At 33.5% G+C, this 18,178-nt stretch overlaps 1 protein-coding gene across 1 annotated transcript; it reads left to right on the forward strand.

Moving 5' to 3' along the window:
• The first annotated feature begins 8,855 nt into the window (after positions 1-8,855).
• Positions 8,856-17,904, forward strand: LOC111983391 (peroxisome biogenesis protein 2). The gene is made up of 8 exons (XM_024015089.2): positions 8,856-9,283; positions 9,743-9,856; positions 10,002-10,155; positions 10,999-11,135; positions 11,245-11,345; positions 13,934-14,051; positions 16,786-16,952; positions 17,534-17,904. The coding sequence occupies exons 1-8, from the start codon at positions 9,164-9,166 to the stop codon at positions 17,658-17,660; spliced, it is 1,038 nt and encodes a 345-aa protein (XP_023870857.1). The 5' UTR covers positions 8,856-9,163; the 3' UTR covers positions 17,661-17,904.
• The last annotated feature ends 274 nt before the right edge of the window (positions 17,905-18,178 follow it).

Consider the following 18,178-nt stretch of genomic DNA (forward strand, 5'->3'; position numbering starts at 1 on the left):
AGCAGTTGTTGGATTTACTTCAGCTTCTGCTAGAGCTATTACTGTTTTTGCTGGAGTTGTTGCAGCTTCTGCTGTAGTTAGGGCAGCTTCTGCTGGAACTATTGCTGGAATTTTTTGGCTAAGTTGCCTCTTTTGGAAAATTATATGTTTAGTCTATGATTTTATTTTAATATAATTTTGGTAAGTAATAGACTAGTTGATTGATATTTGATGAAGTTTTAGAGATGTCATTATCGTCTCTTTGTGTTTTGACCAAATCTTAGAGAGCAAGGAGAGCATTTAATTCTAGATATGAGATATTAATATATATTTAGCCATGTGCTTTGGATTGATTTAAATGAAAATAAAAATATAATTTATATGAAATAATATAATTACATTTTTAAACTTATATTATATTATGAACATTAATTTTTAATGAAAAAGCATGAGGAGTTTTATCATTCTAAGTGTTATGTGATATGAAAGGCTTACTAGATGCTACTTATTGCACACTGACCCGTCAGAGTTCCGGGAATTGCGGAAGACATGTCAAGCATCATGTTTCCTTTATCAATTTTGAACCGTTAGAGCTTTACTGAATATATTTCTTGGCCCTCCAAACCACGACTCCAAAAATCTCCCTGATGGCACTCATGGGCTTGGATCATGAGCCAAAAATGAGATGATGTGCTATGAGCTTGAACCATGGGCTTTGATGAGATAAAATCGCCATGTGTTTTGGACCATAGGCTTTAAAAGAGATTTTTCCAAAATCCATGATAATGTTAATGTGGTGTGGGTTGCCAATGAAAGAAAGCCATGTGGTGTGAAAAATTTGTCTTCAACAATTTGAATTTATGATGTCTATTTTATAATTAAAAAATAAAATTAAATAAATAAATAAATAAAAACTAGTGGCAATCCATAAATATTTGTTGGGGATGCCAAATTATGGTATTGATAAACTAGATAAGATAAATTTAAAACGTGCATGCACACTTGCTAGTACACACATACACAAATATTACATATTAAAAAAGACTTTATCATCTTGTGAAACTCTAATGAGTTTTTACAAATTGCTAACATTTTTGGGGGTACCATATGGCTTTGCTATTGACACCAATTAGTTTTTGATTTAATGTGTTCAACTTCATGTTCTTTATTTAGTCACCAATTTATAATTATTTTAATAGTTACTATAGGATTTGAAATTATGGTGTTTGTAAAGTTGTGATTTACAACTATGTTTTATGTTAGGTTTATTCCATGATAAAAAGTGTTGTAATTGCATTAAATTATTTCCTTATATTTTGTGGGATTTTATTGTATTGAGTTTAGTATTAAGTTGGTAAAGAATTGAGCATGAATTAAAAATCAGTGTAGTTTTATGACTAGCTCACAAGAAGTTCACGATAAGGGTTCCCATGAAAAGGGCACGTGAGAAGCACATGATAGAAGCTGAAGAGTTAAGTGTTAGGCTTCATTTCTTAAGTACTTCGTGGGATAGGCCATCTCGCGAGGTACCCATGAAACTCTATGCCTGAAGGATTTTAAGTGTGACTTTCTTACCCTTCATCCATACTATATATACCCTCATTACCCACAAAAGTTAGAAAGGCTATTCAGGGAGAAAAACCCTAGATGGGTTTTCTACAACATAACACACCGATCTTTTAGAGAGAGAGAGAGCTACTTATCCTTAGTGAGAAATCATTATAGACTCTTCTCCTTCCCTTTACTATAGTCATACATTGAGAGGAGATTTGTACACAAACACAACCCACAGATTTTCAGAGTGTAAAGAGTGCTTTGAAGCTTGGGAAACTTTTCGGATTTTTCAAAAGAAGCCGATGAGGCTTGGTGGATGCAATTGGGCGTATTGCGGTATTCGGAAAGTTAAAGAAGACATGACTCCAAGAAGTCCATTGGTAGCAGGAGCTTGGAGAGCTCAAGTACATGGGGTAGACTAGGCTTAGAGGGTCTTTTGTTATTCGTGTACTTCAACTTTATTCTCTAGTGGATCAATTTCAACTTGGAGGGTTGCGGAAAGGTTTTTCGCCGAGTTCTTTGGTTTCATCTTCAATAACACGTCTTGGTTTTATCTTGTGTTTGCATCTCTCTTCCTTTACTCTTGTGATTTACATTTATTGTTTGTTGTTCATATTTATGCATTAGAGTAATATCGGTTCATTGCGCACATTTACTCTTATTATGCACTTTGATTAAGTAAGAGTAAAAGCAATCTAGCCGTAATTTAAAATTCAGGATCTAAACAAGCTCGTGTGTTGTTTTAACACAAATTCGGGCCCTTTCAATTGGTATTAGAGTGGGTACACTTGTTTTGGTTTCATTACCTAAGTGTGATCCTTGACCCCTTGTGTTTATTGCCATGGATAGTGCTTTGTATGCTTTTATGGATGTTTTGGATGATGTTGAGTGTAACATGCCATGTGTTTGTAAAAATGTCTCTATGAGTGTTAATCTTCATGATTGTGATGACGTGTTACATGAGTATGGGTGTTGTTAATATTCCAAAAGTCAAACTCTTCAAGAAAAAGTTTAAGAAGTTTCATGAAAATTTGAGCAAGTTTACTAGTGAAAAGGATGATTTGATTGCTAAACTCAATAAATCCAACAAATTGGTTAAGAAATATAAGAAACTTATTGAAAATTATTTTGGAAAGATGAAAGAGTTTAAATGTTTGAATATGGACTTGGATGCTAAACTTGTTTTGTCTAACAAACTTATTGATGATCTTTAATGTAAAAATTAATCTCTTAAGATGCATGCCAAGTGTTTGATTGCTAAACCTATTGCTAAAAAGGAAGAAAATCTTTGTTACAATCATGTTGTGGTGCCCAATTTTGTGTATATTGTGAGTTCTACCTTTAAAGACAAATTGGTGCACATTTCTTCACACAAAAGAAACCAAAAAGTGGAGAGCTATGCTCTTAAGCCTAAGCCTTTGTTTAGGTCTCATCCTAAGGATTTAAGTTGATCTAAATTTGTTTCTACTTGCCATGGTGTGATCGGTCACATAAGACCTCAATGTTCTATGTGGACATAAACCCATTGTTTGTCTCCATTGTGGTGTCTTTGGTCATCTAAGACCTCATTGCTCTAAGTTTTAAGCTCTTAAAAGAATCAAAAGAAAAGAGAAACTTAAGCTTCTTAAAAGTTATGCTTTGCAAGCTAAACTAGATTTGATTGAAAGTGGTAAGTTGTTGAAGCATATGGTTAATTCTCTTACCTCCTTGTCTATGTGCATCTTCGGTTCTCATTCTTCCAACTCTCATCTCACTTCTCATGAGATACTTATTCCAAACAATCACTCCGTTTGGATGAAGAATGGTTCCTATGGTTGAGCTTATGCTCTTTTGGTCCTTGATCTAATTTTTTTGATCTTTGTAGGACCCTTCATGCATTAGATGCTTCATTATCATGCATTTGTGCATCATGCATCTCTTTATATGCATTGTTTTGTTTTTGTTGTTGATCTTACTTTTATGTCCTTCTTTTGTGGGAGTAAAAATCCAAAATCACATAAAAAGTGAAAAACTCAAAAAGTTTGATCGTATTTGTTTGAATACATATCATATGTGAGTTTAGCCTAGTACATCCGTACTAATGGCGTAGTACATTTACGAGTTTAGCTTGTTATGTATACACATTTTTTAAGTGTGAGCGACATCTAGAAATCTTCATTTGATTGTTGTAAATAGATCTTCAAGCTTGTCATGAATGATTAGTCAATAATCTTATTGGATCTTGATATATGCATAGACTTGTGCCTATATATGTTCTCACAATTTTTATTTTTTATTTTTTATTTTTAAAGAGTTCTACAAATGTTTATCTCTATAAAGAGAAAAGAGCTGAAAAAGCCTTACTTTGAAAACTAATTTGACTAGGAAAAGGTGGAGCAAATATGTATTAAAATGTATGGTGCCAAAACCAAAAACTTATTTATCAAAGAAATATCAAAAGTTTATAGCATCGTTTCTCAAAAATTTGAGTTGTATTGATCAAAATCATGAAAAGTTAAAGTCAAATGAAAAGCTTTCAATCATATATAAACACATTGGAGAGAAGTCATATATGTTCATTTCTACAAGTGCGATAGGTCACTTGATTTTGTACTAGTTGTGTATGACTTAATCAAATTGATCATTGAAACTTCATACTAGACTATGGACTAATTCATACTTGATCCACAAACACAACACACAAGATTAATGTTTAATGAATGTCTATTTCATTTGTGTGATTCTACATATTCAAATGTGATGTATGTGTGCTCAACCATATGTAGATCAATCTAAAAAGAATTTTGATCGTTTTATTTGTATTTGGAAGTGTTTTTCATCACTCTTTGTTTATAGGTTTTGTACCTACTTTGTGTTTCAATGTATCAAGCTTGTTTTTGTGTTGGAAAATAAGGATCAAAGTCTTTTATGAGTCTTTCACGAGTTGTTCACGACTTGGTTGCGAGTCGCGAAGTTGAAAAATACATTTTTAGCATTTTTAGTCATCAAACAAAGACTTTCGCAAGTGTCTCATGAGTAACTCGTGAGAAGGGCTTACTCGCGAAGTACCCACGAAAATTCCCAGCTACCTGCGAAAATTTCCAAATTAGCTATTTTATGGGTATTTCATGAGTGTTTGATCCAAAACTCCTCATATATTTCTATTATAACTCTATCCTCTCCAAACCCTCTTTTTCAAAAACTTTTACATCAAAACCCAATTAATTTTAATTGTTTTACACTCCATAAACATCTCTAAGGTAATTTTTAACACTTTTAATTTATTTTGATCTTTAGATTATGCTTTTGGGGGTTTTATGTTCATAGTTGAGATTTTCTTAAATGGAGTTTGGAAAACTTATTTTTTGTTAATATTTTTTATTGAGTTTTGTTTTAAATGATGATTTGCTTTGGATGTTGGCCCCTTGTAGCAAAAATAACATGTATTAAGGTAAGATTTTCATATGTTCATGCATTGTTTAACATACATGTGTAGTGTGTGCACTCCAAGTGTTTGATAAAATGCCCAAATGACATTTTCTCGTTGTTTTGGACTTTGATGAGTACCAATTTTTAGGGATTACCATGATTATGCATGTTTATCATGTTTTGATAGTTGATTATGTGTTTTACATACTTTGCCCCATGAGTGCTTGCGCATGCATTGGTCATGCATCTCATATGCACACTAGATGCACACTAGATGCACCTTTGATGCACATACTCTAATACTTGACATGTTTTACATTCACTCATACTAGTTAAGTCTTTTTAGACATTTTAGCACATATAACATGTTCTTGTGTTTTTGTAATGCCTTAGTCTATATCTTGTTTCCACAGCCTAAGCATGTCATGTTTTCTTTATGCTTTATAGCATTGTGTTTTAAGGGTGTTTTGTCTTTTGTTTGAGTTTCATTTTCTCATTCATCTTGCACCCTCATGCATCTATACCCTTATTCATATATTCTTTTCTTTCCCTCCTTCCTCTTAATTCATTTGTCTATTCGTGACAAAAATGGGGAGAGTATACTAGAAAGTATACTGGAGTGTATTGTAATTTCTATATGACTCATATGCACATTCTCAAGGGGGGAAATTCTATCTCATGCACATTTGTAGGGGGAGAAATTTCATAGGGGAGATACATATACCAAGGAGAAGAAGACATTTTTTTATGAGAAAACCTTATTTTGTTTTGTTTTATATTGTGCTTGTTTTCTTGTTTGCTTTTATAGTGCTTTGAGTTATCTTTAATATCTATGATTTGTTGTTCTTATCGCATCATGTTTATGTGTTGGACATGCATACATCCGTATGCCATTGTGTTTTATTGGTTGCATGTTCGGATAATCATTTGCTTTGCTATGTGATCATTGTGGTCATTTCCATATGACTATCATGTATTTGATCAAGTTACTCATATGTTTCACATCTTGTTTACTTGATCGCATTTTAGTTATTACATTATACTTGGCTTTTTATTACTTGCTTTACCTTAAGGGTCTAATGTGTTTTGTGCAAGTGTTTTAGGTTACAAGTATATATGTTCTAAGTTCATCACAGGTTTTAGATTTAGGTGTGAGTAAGTTTTGCCATTGTTTACAAACCCACGTTTAAGTCTAGAGTCTGTTGTAGAGTGTTTTGTCACGGAATAGCCAAAAGGGAAGATTGTAAAATTGTGATTTATAACTATGTTTTATGTTGGCTTTATTTCATGACAAAAAGTGTTGTAATTGCATTAAATTATTTCCTTGTATTTTGTGGGATTTTATTTATTGGGTTTAGTATTAAGTTGATGAAAAATCGAGCATGAATTGAAGATCAATGCAGTTTCATGACTAGCTCGCAAGAAGGGTTCCCGAGAAAAGGGCACGTGAGAAGCACATGATGTAAGCTGAAGAGTCAAGTGTCAAGCTTCATTTCGTGAGTGCTTCGCGAGACAGACTATCTCATGAGGTACCCGCAAAACTATCTACCCTCATTACCTAAAAAGTTAAAGAGGCTATTCAGAGAGAAAAACTCTAAATAGGTTTTTTACAACACAACACACCCATCTTTTAGAGAAAGAGCTACTCATCTTTAGTGAGAAATCATTATAGCTTATTCTCCTTTCTTCTCCCATAGTTATACCTTGAGAAGATTTGTACCCAAACACAATTCACACATTTTCAAAGTGAAGAGAATATTTTGGAGCTTGGGAAGTTTTGGGGATTTGCCAAAATCAGGCGTATTGCGGGATCTGGAAATCTAGATAAGACATGACTCTAAGAAGTCCGTTGGTAACAGGAGCTTGAAGGGCTCAAGTATATAGGGTAAACTAGGCTTAAAAGGTCTTTTGTTATTCATGTACTCCAACTTTATTCTCTAGTGAATCAATTTCGACTTAGAGGGTCACGAAGAGGTTTTCGCCAAGTTTTTCAGTTTCCTCTTCAATTACACGTCTTGATGTTATCTTGTATCTACATCTCTCTTCCCTTACTCTTGTGCTTTACATTTATTGTTTGTTGTTCATGTTTTTCGCTTTACATTTACTCTTGTGCTTTACATTTATCTTAGTGTTATCTTGTATTTGCATCTCTCTTCCCTTACTCTTGTGCTTTACATTTATTGTTTGTTGTTCATGTTTATGTACTAGAGTAGTATCGGTTCATTGCGCACATTTACTCTTGTTCCACACTTTGATTAAATATGAGTAAAAGCAATCTAGCCGAAATTTAAAATTTGGAGTCTAAACAAGCTCGTGTGTTGTTTAGCACAAATTCGAGCCCTTTCAGTGTCCTTTCATAATGATTGTTCTTATTATCAAGTTAAGACTTAAGACACCAATTGAGTTTTGATGTAAAAGAAATTCAAATTCACGTTCCTTATTTCATGATAGAAGGCTTCACTAATTGAGCACTCTTCACAAAACTTTTTTCTTTAATAGTTATGATAAGATGAAATTATGTTTTTCGTTCATGACAAAAACTCTTACTATCAGACCAAGACACCAATTGATTTTAAGTAAATTAACAATTTTGTGGATTGCCTAAAACTATTACATTTATTAGTTTGTAACTTAAAAGGCCAAAAGAGTCCTTTGCACAAGAGGGCACAAAGACTACCATACAATTGAGAACCAATGGAGAAGACTATGAACTTAAGGCCCTATCTAAACACTTGCAACTCACTTTTACGTCGTTTACAAATCACTTGCGAGTCAACCTATACCACTTATCATGACTTTCAAGTTTCATCATCAAACACCTTTTGCGTTTTGCCCATTAAAATGATGCCCAAATAAAGGCCTTCAAACCGCAACTCTAAGTATATATAAACTATTTTTAACTCAATGCACATTCCACATTAACCATTACAGAAAGGAATGACATTCTTGCACCCAAATCTGGCTTAAAATAAAAACATAAGGATTTTTTTTTTGATAAAATTAAAAATACTAAACCTAATTTAAAAAAAAAAAAAAAAAAAGCTAGTTTCAAAAGCCATTTTCGTTGTAATAAAAATTTTATGCAAAAAAAGAGGGGGGGGGGGGGGAAGTAAATTCTATGATTTTTTTTAATTTCCCAAAAAATGAAACTATATATTTATTGGGTAATAACCAATAGACCAAAACCCCCTTTTATGTTCAAAGCCAGGCCCTAGGGGTGTGCAGTGAACCCGCTAACCTACCAAAACTGACCTGATCTAACCCAAACTATTGGGTTGAGATGGTTTTTAAAGGTTGGTGAGTTGGGTTGGGTTATGAATTTTTTTTTTTTAATAGTGGGTCGAGTTGGGTTTGGATAATAAAATTCACAAATCTGCCTAACCCAACTTGACTCACCTATATTTAATATATATCTAAAATTAAAAAATATATATTACACAATTTTGTTATTTACTTTTTTGCCCTTCTTACTAAATAAAACCCAAACCTTAAATTCTTTTCATATAGTTTGTGGTTATTTAGTATTATGCTCATGATTATTTAATTATAATTTTGTTCTTATTTGTAGTAGTGTTGTTCTAATGCTCAATTTAATAATAATAATAATAATAATAGTAATTTTAAAAATATTTTCCAACCCATGAGTTCAACTTGATTTAACCAAATCCATGCGGATTGAATTGAGTTAGATTAGGTTAAACTCCTATGATGGGTTAGATTTTGTTTTTAACCCACCATGATGAATTTGGTTGAAAATTGAAAAAATTTCACACCGTACCCATGCACAACCAAGTGTCCCATTTAAACCGTTAAGGGAAAAAAAACAAAGAAAAGAAAAAAGTTTTTTTTTGGGGGAAAAGTAAAGAAAAAGTTACAGATAGATTAATATTTAAATTTTACTGGTACATTGAATATGCAAAATGCAAATTGCGTTGCCCTCAGGCTTTGGTTTGCTTTGCCTTGGCTCATTCATTCCTTCCAACTGCAAGAACCAATTCGAAACCGCCTGTTATTTCTTTCTTGTGAACTGTGAGTCAGTGAGTGACGCGCGCGCGCACACACACACACACCGCAGCAGAGGCCAACAGAGTTTGAGCAATCCCAAAAATCCCAAAATCCCAAAATCTCTCTCTCTTCTCTTCTCTTCTCCCATGGTGTGTATAAAGCAAACCTAGGAAGAAGCAACTCTATTTGAATCCAACAATCTTGAACAGCAGCTTCAATGAGTAACACAAATCTCTCACCGCCACAACCGCCGGAAGAAGATGCTTGGATTCACACTTATCACAAATTGCTTCCTCATTGGCAATCGCAATCCCAATCTCTCTCTCAATCTTATCAGGTTCTTTACTTTGATTCTCTCTGTTTTGCCCTTACATCAATTCAATTATTATTTCTCTTTTGCAAATTTAGGGTTCTGTTTGTTTTGAGAGAAATATAATTTTTTTTTTTTTTGGAGGAAAACTTTTTCAGGAGACAGAATTTACGTAACGTTTAGGTTTTTGCAGAACTAATTACTGGTAAAGATAATTGAAAATACTTAGTTAAATCTTGCTTATGTGAATTTAACATTTTTACGTATAATTCATAACCTTGTTTTGGTTATTTCGAAAAAAAAAAGAGAGAATTATTCAAATGTTTTATTGATCTCTATGGAATTCTATTGAAGTTAACAAATCCCATGGTGGGTTTTTTTAAATTTTTTAAATTTATTTATCTATTTAATTGTGTGTTTTGTTCCTCGGCTCTTAATTTGTGGATTTCTTTTTCTTTCTTTTTTTTTTTTTTTTTTTTTTTGCAGTCAACAATCCCAATTTCAATCTCGAGAGTAAATCAAGTCGATGCAGCAAGACTGGACGTTGAAATGTCGGCCATGTTGAAAGAACAGTTGGTTAAAGTCTTCTCTTTGATGAAGGTATATCTTGTAACTTATTGCAATATTCATTAAGTAAATTGGTAACATATTTATTGGTATCGATATAAATTAAGGTGATTTTGTTATATGGTTATGAAATTGCTTGGGGAGTATTTAAAACGTTTGCTTCATTTTATTGGATTAGCCAGGAATGTTATTTCAATACGAAGCAGAGCTCGATGCTTTCCTTGAGTTTCTTATTTGGCGGTTCTCAATTTGGGTAGATAAGCCTACTCCTGGGATTGCTCTCATGAATTTGAGGTACAGAGATGAACGTGCAGTGGAGCCAAGAGGAAAAGGTAAGATGGTCTGAACATCTCCTGTAAACACTGCCTCTCGGTTTTATGTGGTAATTTCTGATTCCTAGTTTTAATACCACTAGATTGCTTACACTGATGAGAAACTAGACTTGGAAATTTATGTTACAATCCTTGTGGTTGCAGCACCAACTTATATGATTGTGGCTTGAAATGAATCTGATTAATATTCTTGTTAACGAGCTTGACGCGAAAGGAGTTGTCTTTCTTTAAACTTTTTATCCCTTTCTTAGTTATAAAGCTTATCATCGGAATACAAATCATAATTTATATTCGGCTGTCAAATAACTATTAGTATTTGTGGAGTTCTTCAAAAGGTTTACTTCGTTCCTTGGTATGGTACTAATGTTCTATATTTTATATGACAATGTAAATCGCCGTGTATATAGAACTTTGGTCAAACAAGCATGTTCAACACTTTTCTATAAAAAAGAACATGATTGAAGCTCCTAGTAGTAGGTCTTATGTGGAGATCAGACTGTTCTAGTGTTCCATTACTGACTGATCAGAACACTGTTATGGTTTTTCTAGTAGCTGTTTAAACTTTGGTTTGGTCTAGTTCTCTCTCTCTCTCTCTCTCAAAAATAGTGTACCCTATTATTTTTTGTAAGTAATGAAGCTTTATTGAAAGAAATTAGAGGGCATACCAATTACATGGATAGTATGCATGAGCAACACTAAAAGGAAAAATCTATATCTAAGATTACTACTGTCCATATTTTTTTTGGGTTACCATTACCAATTATTCAGCCTTATCTACCCATATGTGATATGATTGACTTATATGTTGTACTTAACGTGTTTTGCATGTCATTTTCCATACAGTCAGAACTGGTCTAGAAGGACCTGGACTTACTGTGGCTCAGAAGATTTGGTATTGCGTTGCCACTGTTGGTGGCCAATACATGTGGGCTCGTTTACAGTCATTCTCTGCTTTTCGTAGATGGGGTGATTCTGAGCAGGTATGGTTTCCTTTGACCTCTTTGCTCAACCTCCCCACACTGCACCTCTAGATTTTCGGAATTAAAGGTGGATTGAACTGGCACTGATTTGTAAGTGCATTTCTCTCAGAGGCCATTGGCACGGCGAGCATGGATGTTGATACAACGTATAGAAGGATTATATAAAGCTGCCTCATTTGTCAATCTTCTCATATTTCTTTATACAGGAAGGTATGATCTCAAGCATCAAGCCATTCTCTTACTGGATTTTTTCTTGAACCTAGTACAAAGAAAGTTTTTTTAATCCTGAAATGAAATCACTGTTAATCCTGAAATCCATTACAAAGAGAATACTGCATGAATCTAATAAGTTAAATATGGAAGATAAGTCTCAAGTAGCTGATTATTCTTGATTGTTCTGATAGTTAAATCTTAATCGAACATCTCATTACTTTTATTTTAAACATAATCACTTAGCTCTTAACCTTAAATAAATGTTTTTTTTAGAGTGATGTTAGAATTGTTATCGAAATTCTAAAGAAATAGTCTATTATCCAATGAAAAGGCATTAACTTTATTTAATGGAGCCCATTAATGAAGCGCATTTTAGGCACACTTTTTTGGCGATTTTTGAAGAAACACAAAGCATGCCTAAATGTGCTTTTTAATTTTTAATTTTTTTGTTAAAAAATATATGCATTACTAAAATTAATTGCTTGATCTTGTAGGATTGACATGGACCCTTAAAATATTATAGAACACTGTTCTCTCTCTTTTTTTTTTTTTTTTTTTTTTTTTGGGATGAAAACCTGATAACTTTATTAAGAAGAAGATAAAAACATTACATCTTGAGTCAAAGTTGACTCAATCATAATAGGATTTTCCTCTATCCAAGCTACATAACCACCAATTCCCTTAGCATGCTAAACCAAGAGATGAGCAGGGCGATTGCCTTGCCGTTTAACATGAGACACTTGTTCCTTTCTAAACTCCCTCAATTTTAGATGAATCCCTTTGATGATGTTGCTGATTGACACTGGAGGGACATTTGAATCGTTCACGGCCTGAAACAATCTTGGAATCACATTCCAAAATAACTTACAGATACCGACATCCAAAGCAAAAAGAACACCCTCCTCCAAAGCCTTGGCTTCAGTCTCTAGAGGACCCAGTGGAGTTGGAAGCTTCTTGCTCAAGGCCACCTCTACCCTACCAGTACTGTCACGGATCACTACCCCAACACCAATAACATGTATATTAGCAATAGTAGCTCCATCAGTGTTAAGCTTGTTCCAGGGTGCATCGGGTGGAACCCAGTGGACTTCATTCTCAGCTTTGGATTGAGGTATCTTGAGATTGGCTGTGTGAAATTCTTCCAGCAGTAGCCTAGCTTTCTGCCCTATTGCTGAAGCTTGTTGCCTTGCCTTACCCTGCCTAGCCTCATTTCAACTAAACCACATACTCCGCGCCACCATAGCCACTAGTTCCAGCAACTCATCGCCCAAACAGAGGCCAAACTTCAAGTGCCATAGGAAATCAGCAAAACTCGGAAAAACCATACTGTGTGCGGCACAAGAAATACCAGTAAGTTGCCAAACCTCACGAGCCTTAACACTATCCCAGAAAATATGCCCACTACCTTCAGCTCCCTCCCCACATGCTTCGCAGATTGGGTCATTAATGTGTTTCCTACTACACAAATTGACTTTTGTTGGTAATATATTCTTGCTTGCTCTCCACAGAAAGGACTTGACTTTCTTTGGAACATTAAGCCTCCCGATTGTTCTCCAAAAGAGTTTGTTATTTTGGTTGCTTGATGCTTTACAAGAGTTGTAGCAAGAGCCACTTTGTACGCACTCTTTACCGTGAACAGCTCCTTGGGGGTATAAGCCCACACCAGACGGTCCGCGGGTAGTCTAGAGCTTAAAGGGATGCTTAAAATAGCCAATGCATCAACTGATGAGAAATATCGTCTTATCATGTCCACTCTCCAAGCCTTAGTAATGTGGATTAATCAGCATTGATCTTAATGTGCTAGACCCAAGAAGAAATTTGTTTACATATCAGAAGACAAAAACCATGATAATTTTTTTTCTTTTGCTTTTTGGTCTACCTTTTGGATATATTTTGATTGAACCATATCTATTGATCATGTCTATCACAGTTATGTTTTTTGCATTTACAAGAGGATTATATAAAATGTTATGTTATACTTTCTATGACTTGATTATTATTATATTTTCAATTGATAATTGTTTTGAAATTTACTTTCTAAAAATTTTAAGAAAATGAAAGAACTTGTGTAAAATATGAACTTATAAACTTATACAATTGCACTTAGCTAATAGAAAAAACATATTGGTATTGTAATTTATTATTATTGTTAGTTTATCTTATGCTATAATTATTTTTATTAGAGATTATTGTATACTGTATTTGAGAAATATGTGTTTTGCTTCAATCAGGCACACGCTTGCTCTTTGCACCTAGGCTCCAAAAGACCTATATGATTAAGTGCGTTTGATGCTTTTACCAACACTATTTATAATTGCTTAGAAAATTGAAAAATATTTCTATACTGCATACATAATAAATGATCAACGTAATATTAGCATAGATGAGATCAAATTCAACTACCTGAAAAGTAAATGTGATGTGAATCATGGTTATATTGGTAACCTGAAACCAATTGGTTACCAATTGAAAATAATCATGATTTATGATAATGATAATTATCCATTGAACAACTTGCAACTCTCACTTGTCTCATGTTGTGCTGTTACTTATTAAAGAAATTAAATCGTGCTTTTGTGATGCAGGTTCAGGAATCTTATTGAAAGAGCTTTAAAAGCCAGGCTTGTCTATGGGAGCCCCAACATGAATCGAGCTGTTAGCTTTGAGTACATGAACCGCCAGTTAGTGTGGAATGAATTCTCGGTAATTTTTACCCTTCTTTCTTGAGTTTAGCAGTTTGATTCTAGAAAAATAAAATTCTCTTTATTCACCTATAATTAAGAGTAGCAGTGAATTCAAAGCACTAATTTAAATTTGGAGGCTTTCTTTCATTCAATTCACTTGGTCTGAGGAATTGTCCCTTTTTATTATTATTATTATTTTTTTAATAAGTGTGAGGAATTGTCCTTCCTAGCCCTAGGCAGACAAGCCCTTTTTTGATCAGTAAAACCTGGATCTGTGTCTTACTCTAGATTGTGCGTAAATTTAGAAAGACCTTGTTCCTTGCTATCATTGATTTCAATTTTAATGTTTCAATTTTTGGAGTATCTGTTACTGTTTTAAATCATTTATATGTGATACATAATATGTGATTGATACAAAAGTTGTAGAAAGCTCCGAATGACCCCCTTCCTTTCTGTTCCTGAGTTAATTGATTATGTGCATAAAATTTGTTAATTGTTTACCTATAAATCTCTTTGCCTTTAATTGATGAATTATTGGGGTGGCACTCTTATTTTAATTAAGAAATGATAAAAAAAGAAAAAAGAAAAAGAAAGAGATACATGCACTTTCTTCCATGAACTATGTCATTGTGCAGCATGTAGCATGCCCAGCTTGTTAATTAAAAAGAAAAAAACTATTAGAGCCAGTATCCTCTAAATTAAAAAAGAACCAAAAGAGGGGGAAAAAGACAAAAAAGAATTTTTTTTTTTACTGGAGACTCAAAAGGGTCGTTTTTTGCTGTCAAAGTTGTACCCCTTTTTACGGTTACAAGATTTCCCAGTGTTCATGTTACATTGTAGAAATTGCCCAAAGCATGAGACCTATATATACCTTTCTAAAGGTTTTTTCTTTTTCTTTTCTTTATTTTTTTTTTTTTTTTTTTTTTTTTTTTTTTTTTTTTTGGGATTGGAGCTTCTGGTGTTTATTTTTTTTTTATTTTTTTAGTTGTTGGTGGACTTCGAATCATGCTAAAAGCCTCCAAAATGTTTTCACACAAATGTAGAACTTTTGCTAAGGTGTCATGCATGTTTTACTTTTTGCTCATGGTTGTGAACTTAGTTATTTAAAAAAAAAAAATGAAGTCATTCTTCAGTATGAGTGGTCATGGCGTAGTAACTCATATCATAGGAGGAAATTTTGCACAGAGTTCCACTACAAATGTACCATTAATGGGAGGATCCATGACTTTTTATGGGCAGCTAGTTGTCTACATATGTTAAAAAGAAAAAGAAAAAGAAAAAGAAAAGAGAGAATGAAATTAATCTGTTGGAATTGTCTGTGATTTCTCATATCTCCTAGGCAACCAATTAGGATGTCTAAAAGTAGAGGATTTGGAGAAATTTTAATCATTACTTCATTTTGAGGTATTGTTGATCAGTTTTTAGGCTGTGAAATTTTCCATTGATTTGCATCAAGAAAATTAAAATTATTGGAAATTCTTGATAGTTTTGATTTTGGGCACTTATCTTTGGGGGCATTTACTGATGCTCTCATGGCACCTATTGAACGTCACTCACGTGTAAATTGTAGTACTTTAAATTTCTCAGAAATGGTTTTCAATACAGGCTGTTTTTGTGAGCTCAAGATGGAAGGCATTTTGCTCTGTTTTGTTCATGATGCTTTTGATACTTTTAATACTTATGAACAGTCAAATGGAACTCTTTTAGATGAGATGCCAAAACTTTTGTTCTAAAAAATTCCATCCTCACATATTAAAGTTAAGAATTGCTATATGATCATTGCCATCATAAAAACAAGCAATTCCTGCTCCTGGTTTTTTGAATTTACATTGAATCCTCTCCCACATAAGTGGAGAGTCTTTATTTTATTTTTATCTTTGGTAAAATTTTGGTTTATAGAGAAACCAGTTGTTAGACATAATCTATTAATCTCACAAGAAGCATTGGAAACAGACTACAAGGCATTCCTTTTCTTTCTTTCAGTCCCCTGTTAGTATAGTCAACACAGCCTTCTCTGTCACTTTTCTTGAGTCACATGTTGCATTTTTTTGCATTTGATCTCATCCCTTACATGCTATACTTGCATGCATATTTAGTATGTGTTTGCATGGGTTTGAATCCACTTGGTATATAAGAACTTATTTCATGTGTGCATTCAAAATGCTAATCTCTGTTATCTCATTGGTAAATATGCTTTAGACTTTCTTGCGCATTACTTGTTTCATTGTTTTGCTAAATAGCTTGAGACTTTCTTTTACTGTGGAAGGGAAAATATAGGAATTCCTGAGATAAATCCACTGACTTTATCCATAGTATCATGGTTTTTCCTGACAAATATAAAGAAAACATGAGTAGTTTGTATTTTCTGAGCATTTTAGAGTTTTTAATGCAAATAAAATATCCGGATTCTGGAATCTATGAAGTGATCATCATTACATTGGGGTCAGACGTGCATGCCTGTTTTCAGAGTTATGAAGATAACTGGAAGGAAACACTCTGTAAATTCTCACATTTAGCTTAATTGAGTCACCTTTTTCATCCACTACTTTGTACTCTGTTCTTTCTTTTATCTGGATTTCTATATTTTCATTTATTTTATGATTTATTTCTTTTCTGTTATCCAAGTCAAGGAAATATTTTAAATATTGTGAGTTTTTTCCTCTGCTAGCTTCTTGAATTGCATAGTTGAGCTATTGTTATTTGTGGATATGATATATTTGGAACTAACTCTTTTGGATCTTGACCAATTGCAGGAGATGCTTTTGTTACTTCTTCCTCTTCTTAATTCATCATCCATAAGAAACCTTCTTAGCCCATTTTCTAAAGATAAAGCTTCAAGTTCGGCAGAGGATGACACTGCTTGCCCCATTTGTCTGGCTAGTCCAACCATTCCATTTCTGGCGCTTCCTTGTCAGCACAGGTACATACTTACAGACATCCCCCCATGTTGGTTTTCCTTAAAATTTCTTTTGACTGACATCCTAAGAGGGTGTCCCTCATTCCCCAACCCCTCCCCACACCAAAAATTAACCACACCAAAAAATAAACAATGCACTGACCCAAAATCTCAAGCTCACTTTGCCCTAATTATTATTAGAGCATTTTGGCCCAAATGATGGGCCAAAAAGCAAGCCAACTTGATCACCAACATATATGCTTATGGGTATAGTTTATTAAATATAGTACACTAGGTTTTCCAATTAAATTCAAATACATAGTTACATTGAATATAATTTTCCTTGAAAAAATAACATTGTTTGTACTTTATTGGTCAATGCAACCATGTATGTGAATTTAATTAGAGAACCTAATGTATTGCACTCTGCATCTAAGGAACTATACCTTAGTTTTGCCCTATGCGTATTTATCCATCAATGTAAAGGGTTGAATGGTCTTTTAGGTAAGGCTACCCATTTAAAGCCAAACATCGTTTGACATTCATTTGGTCTTCAATAAAGAAAAGAAAAGCTTTAAAAAATGTGTAATTTTTCTTGCTTGCAGATACTGTTATTATTGTCTTAGGACAAGATGTGCTGCAACTCCATCATTCAGATGTTCCAGGTGCAGTGAGCCAGTCACCGCCATGCAGCGGCATAGTGGTGTGAACAATTTAGACCCAAAACAATAATTATTATTTTTTACAAAAGGCGAAGGAAATAAATTAAAGCATTATTATTGGTACAGCAATGTATTAAAGAACATGCCTGAAAGTAGAACTACTTTTTTTTTCCCCCTCCCAAATTTTTTTTTTTTTAACAAGAAATCAATTCCCTGTAAAAGCATTATTCCACTAGTGAGTGGGGGGCTTCATTCTTTGTCATCTTTCCAGTATTGTTATTATTCAAATATCCCATTGTTTTCTTTCTGATTCATATTTCTCCAAGCATCTGAATAGTCGAAGTGGGTCGGTCGCCCCTAGCCTCAATTAGAAACAAAAAGCGACCTTTCAGGAATGCCAAAGAGTATATCTTGCTAAACTTTTTTTGTTTTTCTTCTTCTTGGTACTTTCTTTGTCATTCTATGTTTCTCTCAGTGAATGGAGTCATAGTTCGTGTGACACGGCATAGTATATAACTTTTTTTTTTTTTTTTTTTTGTGGAGAAAAAGACAGTTCAGAATAGTATATAACATTGAAAGTTTGAAACA

The sequence above is a fragment of the Quercus suber genome, unplaced genomic scaffold (genome assembly GCF_002906115.3).
Source record: "Quercus suber isolate HL8 unplaced genomic scaffold, Cork oak 2.0 scaffold_672, whole genome shotgun sequence".
In the NCBI taxonomy this organism is placed as follows: domain Eukaryota; kingdom Viridiplantae; phylum Streptophyta; class Magnoliopsida; order Fagales; family Fagaceae; genus Quercus; species Quercus suber.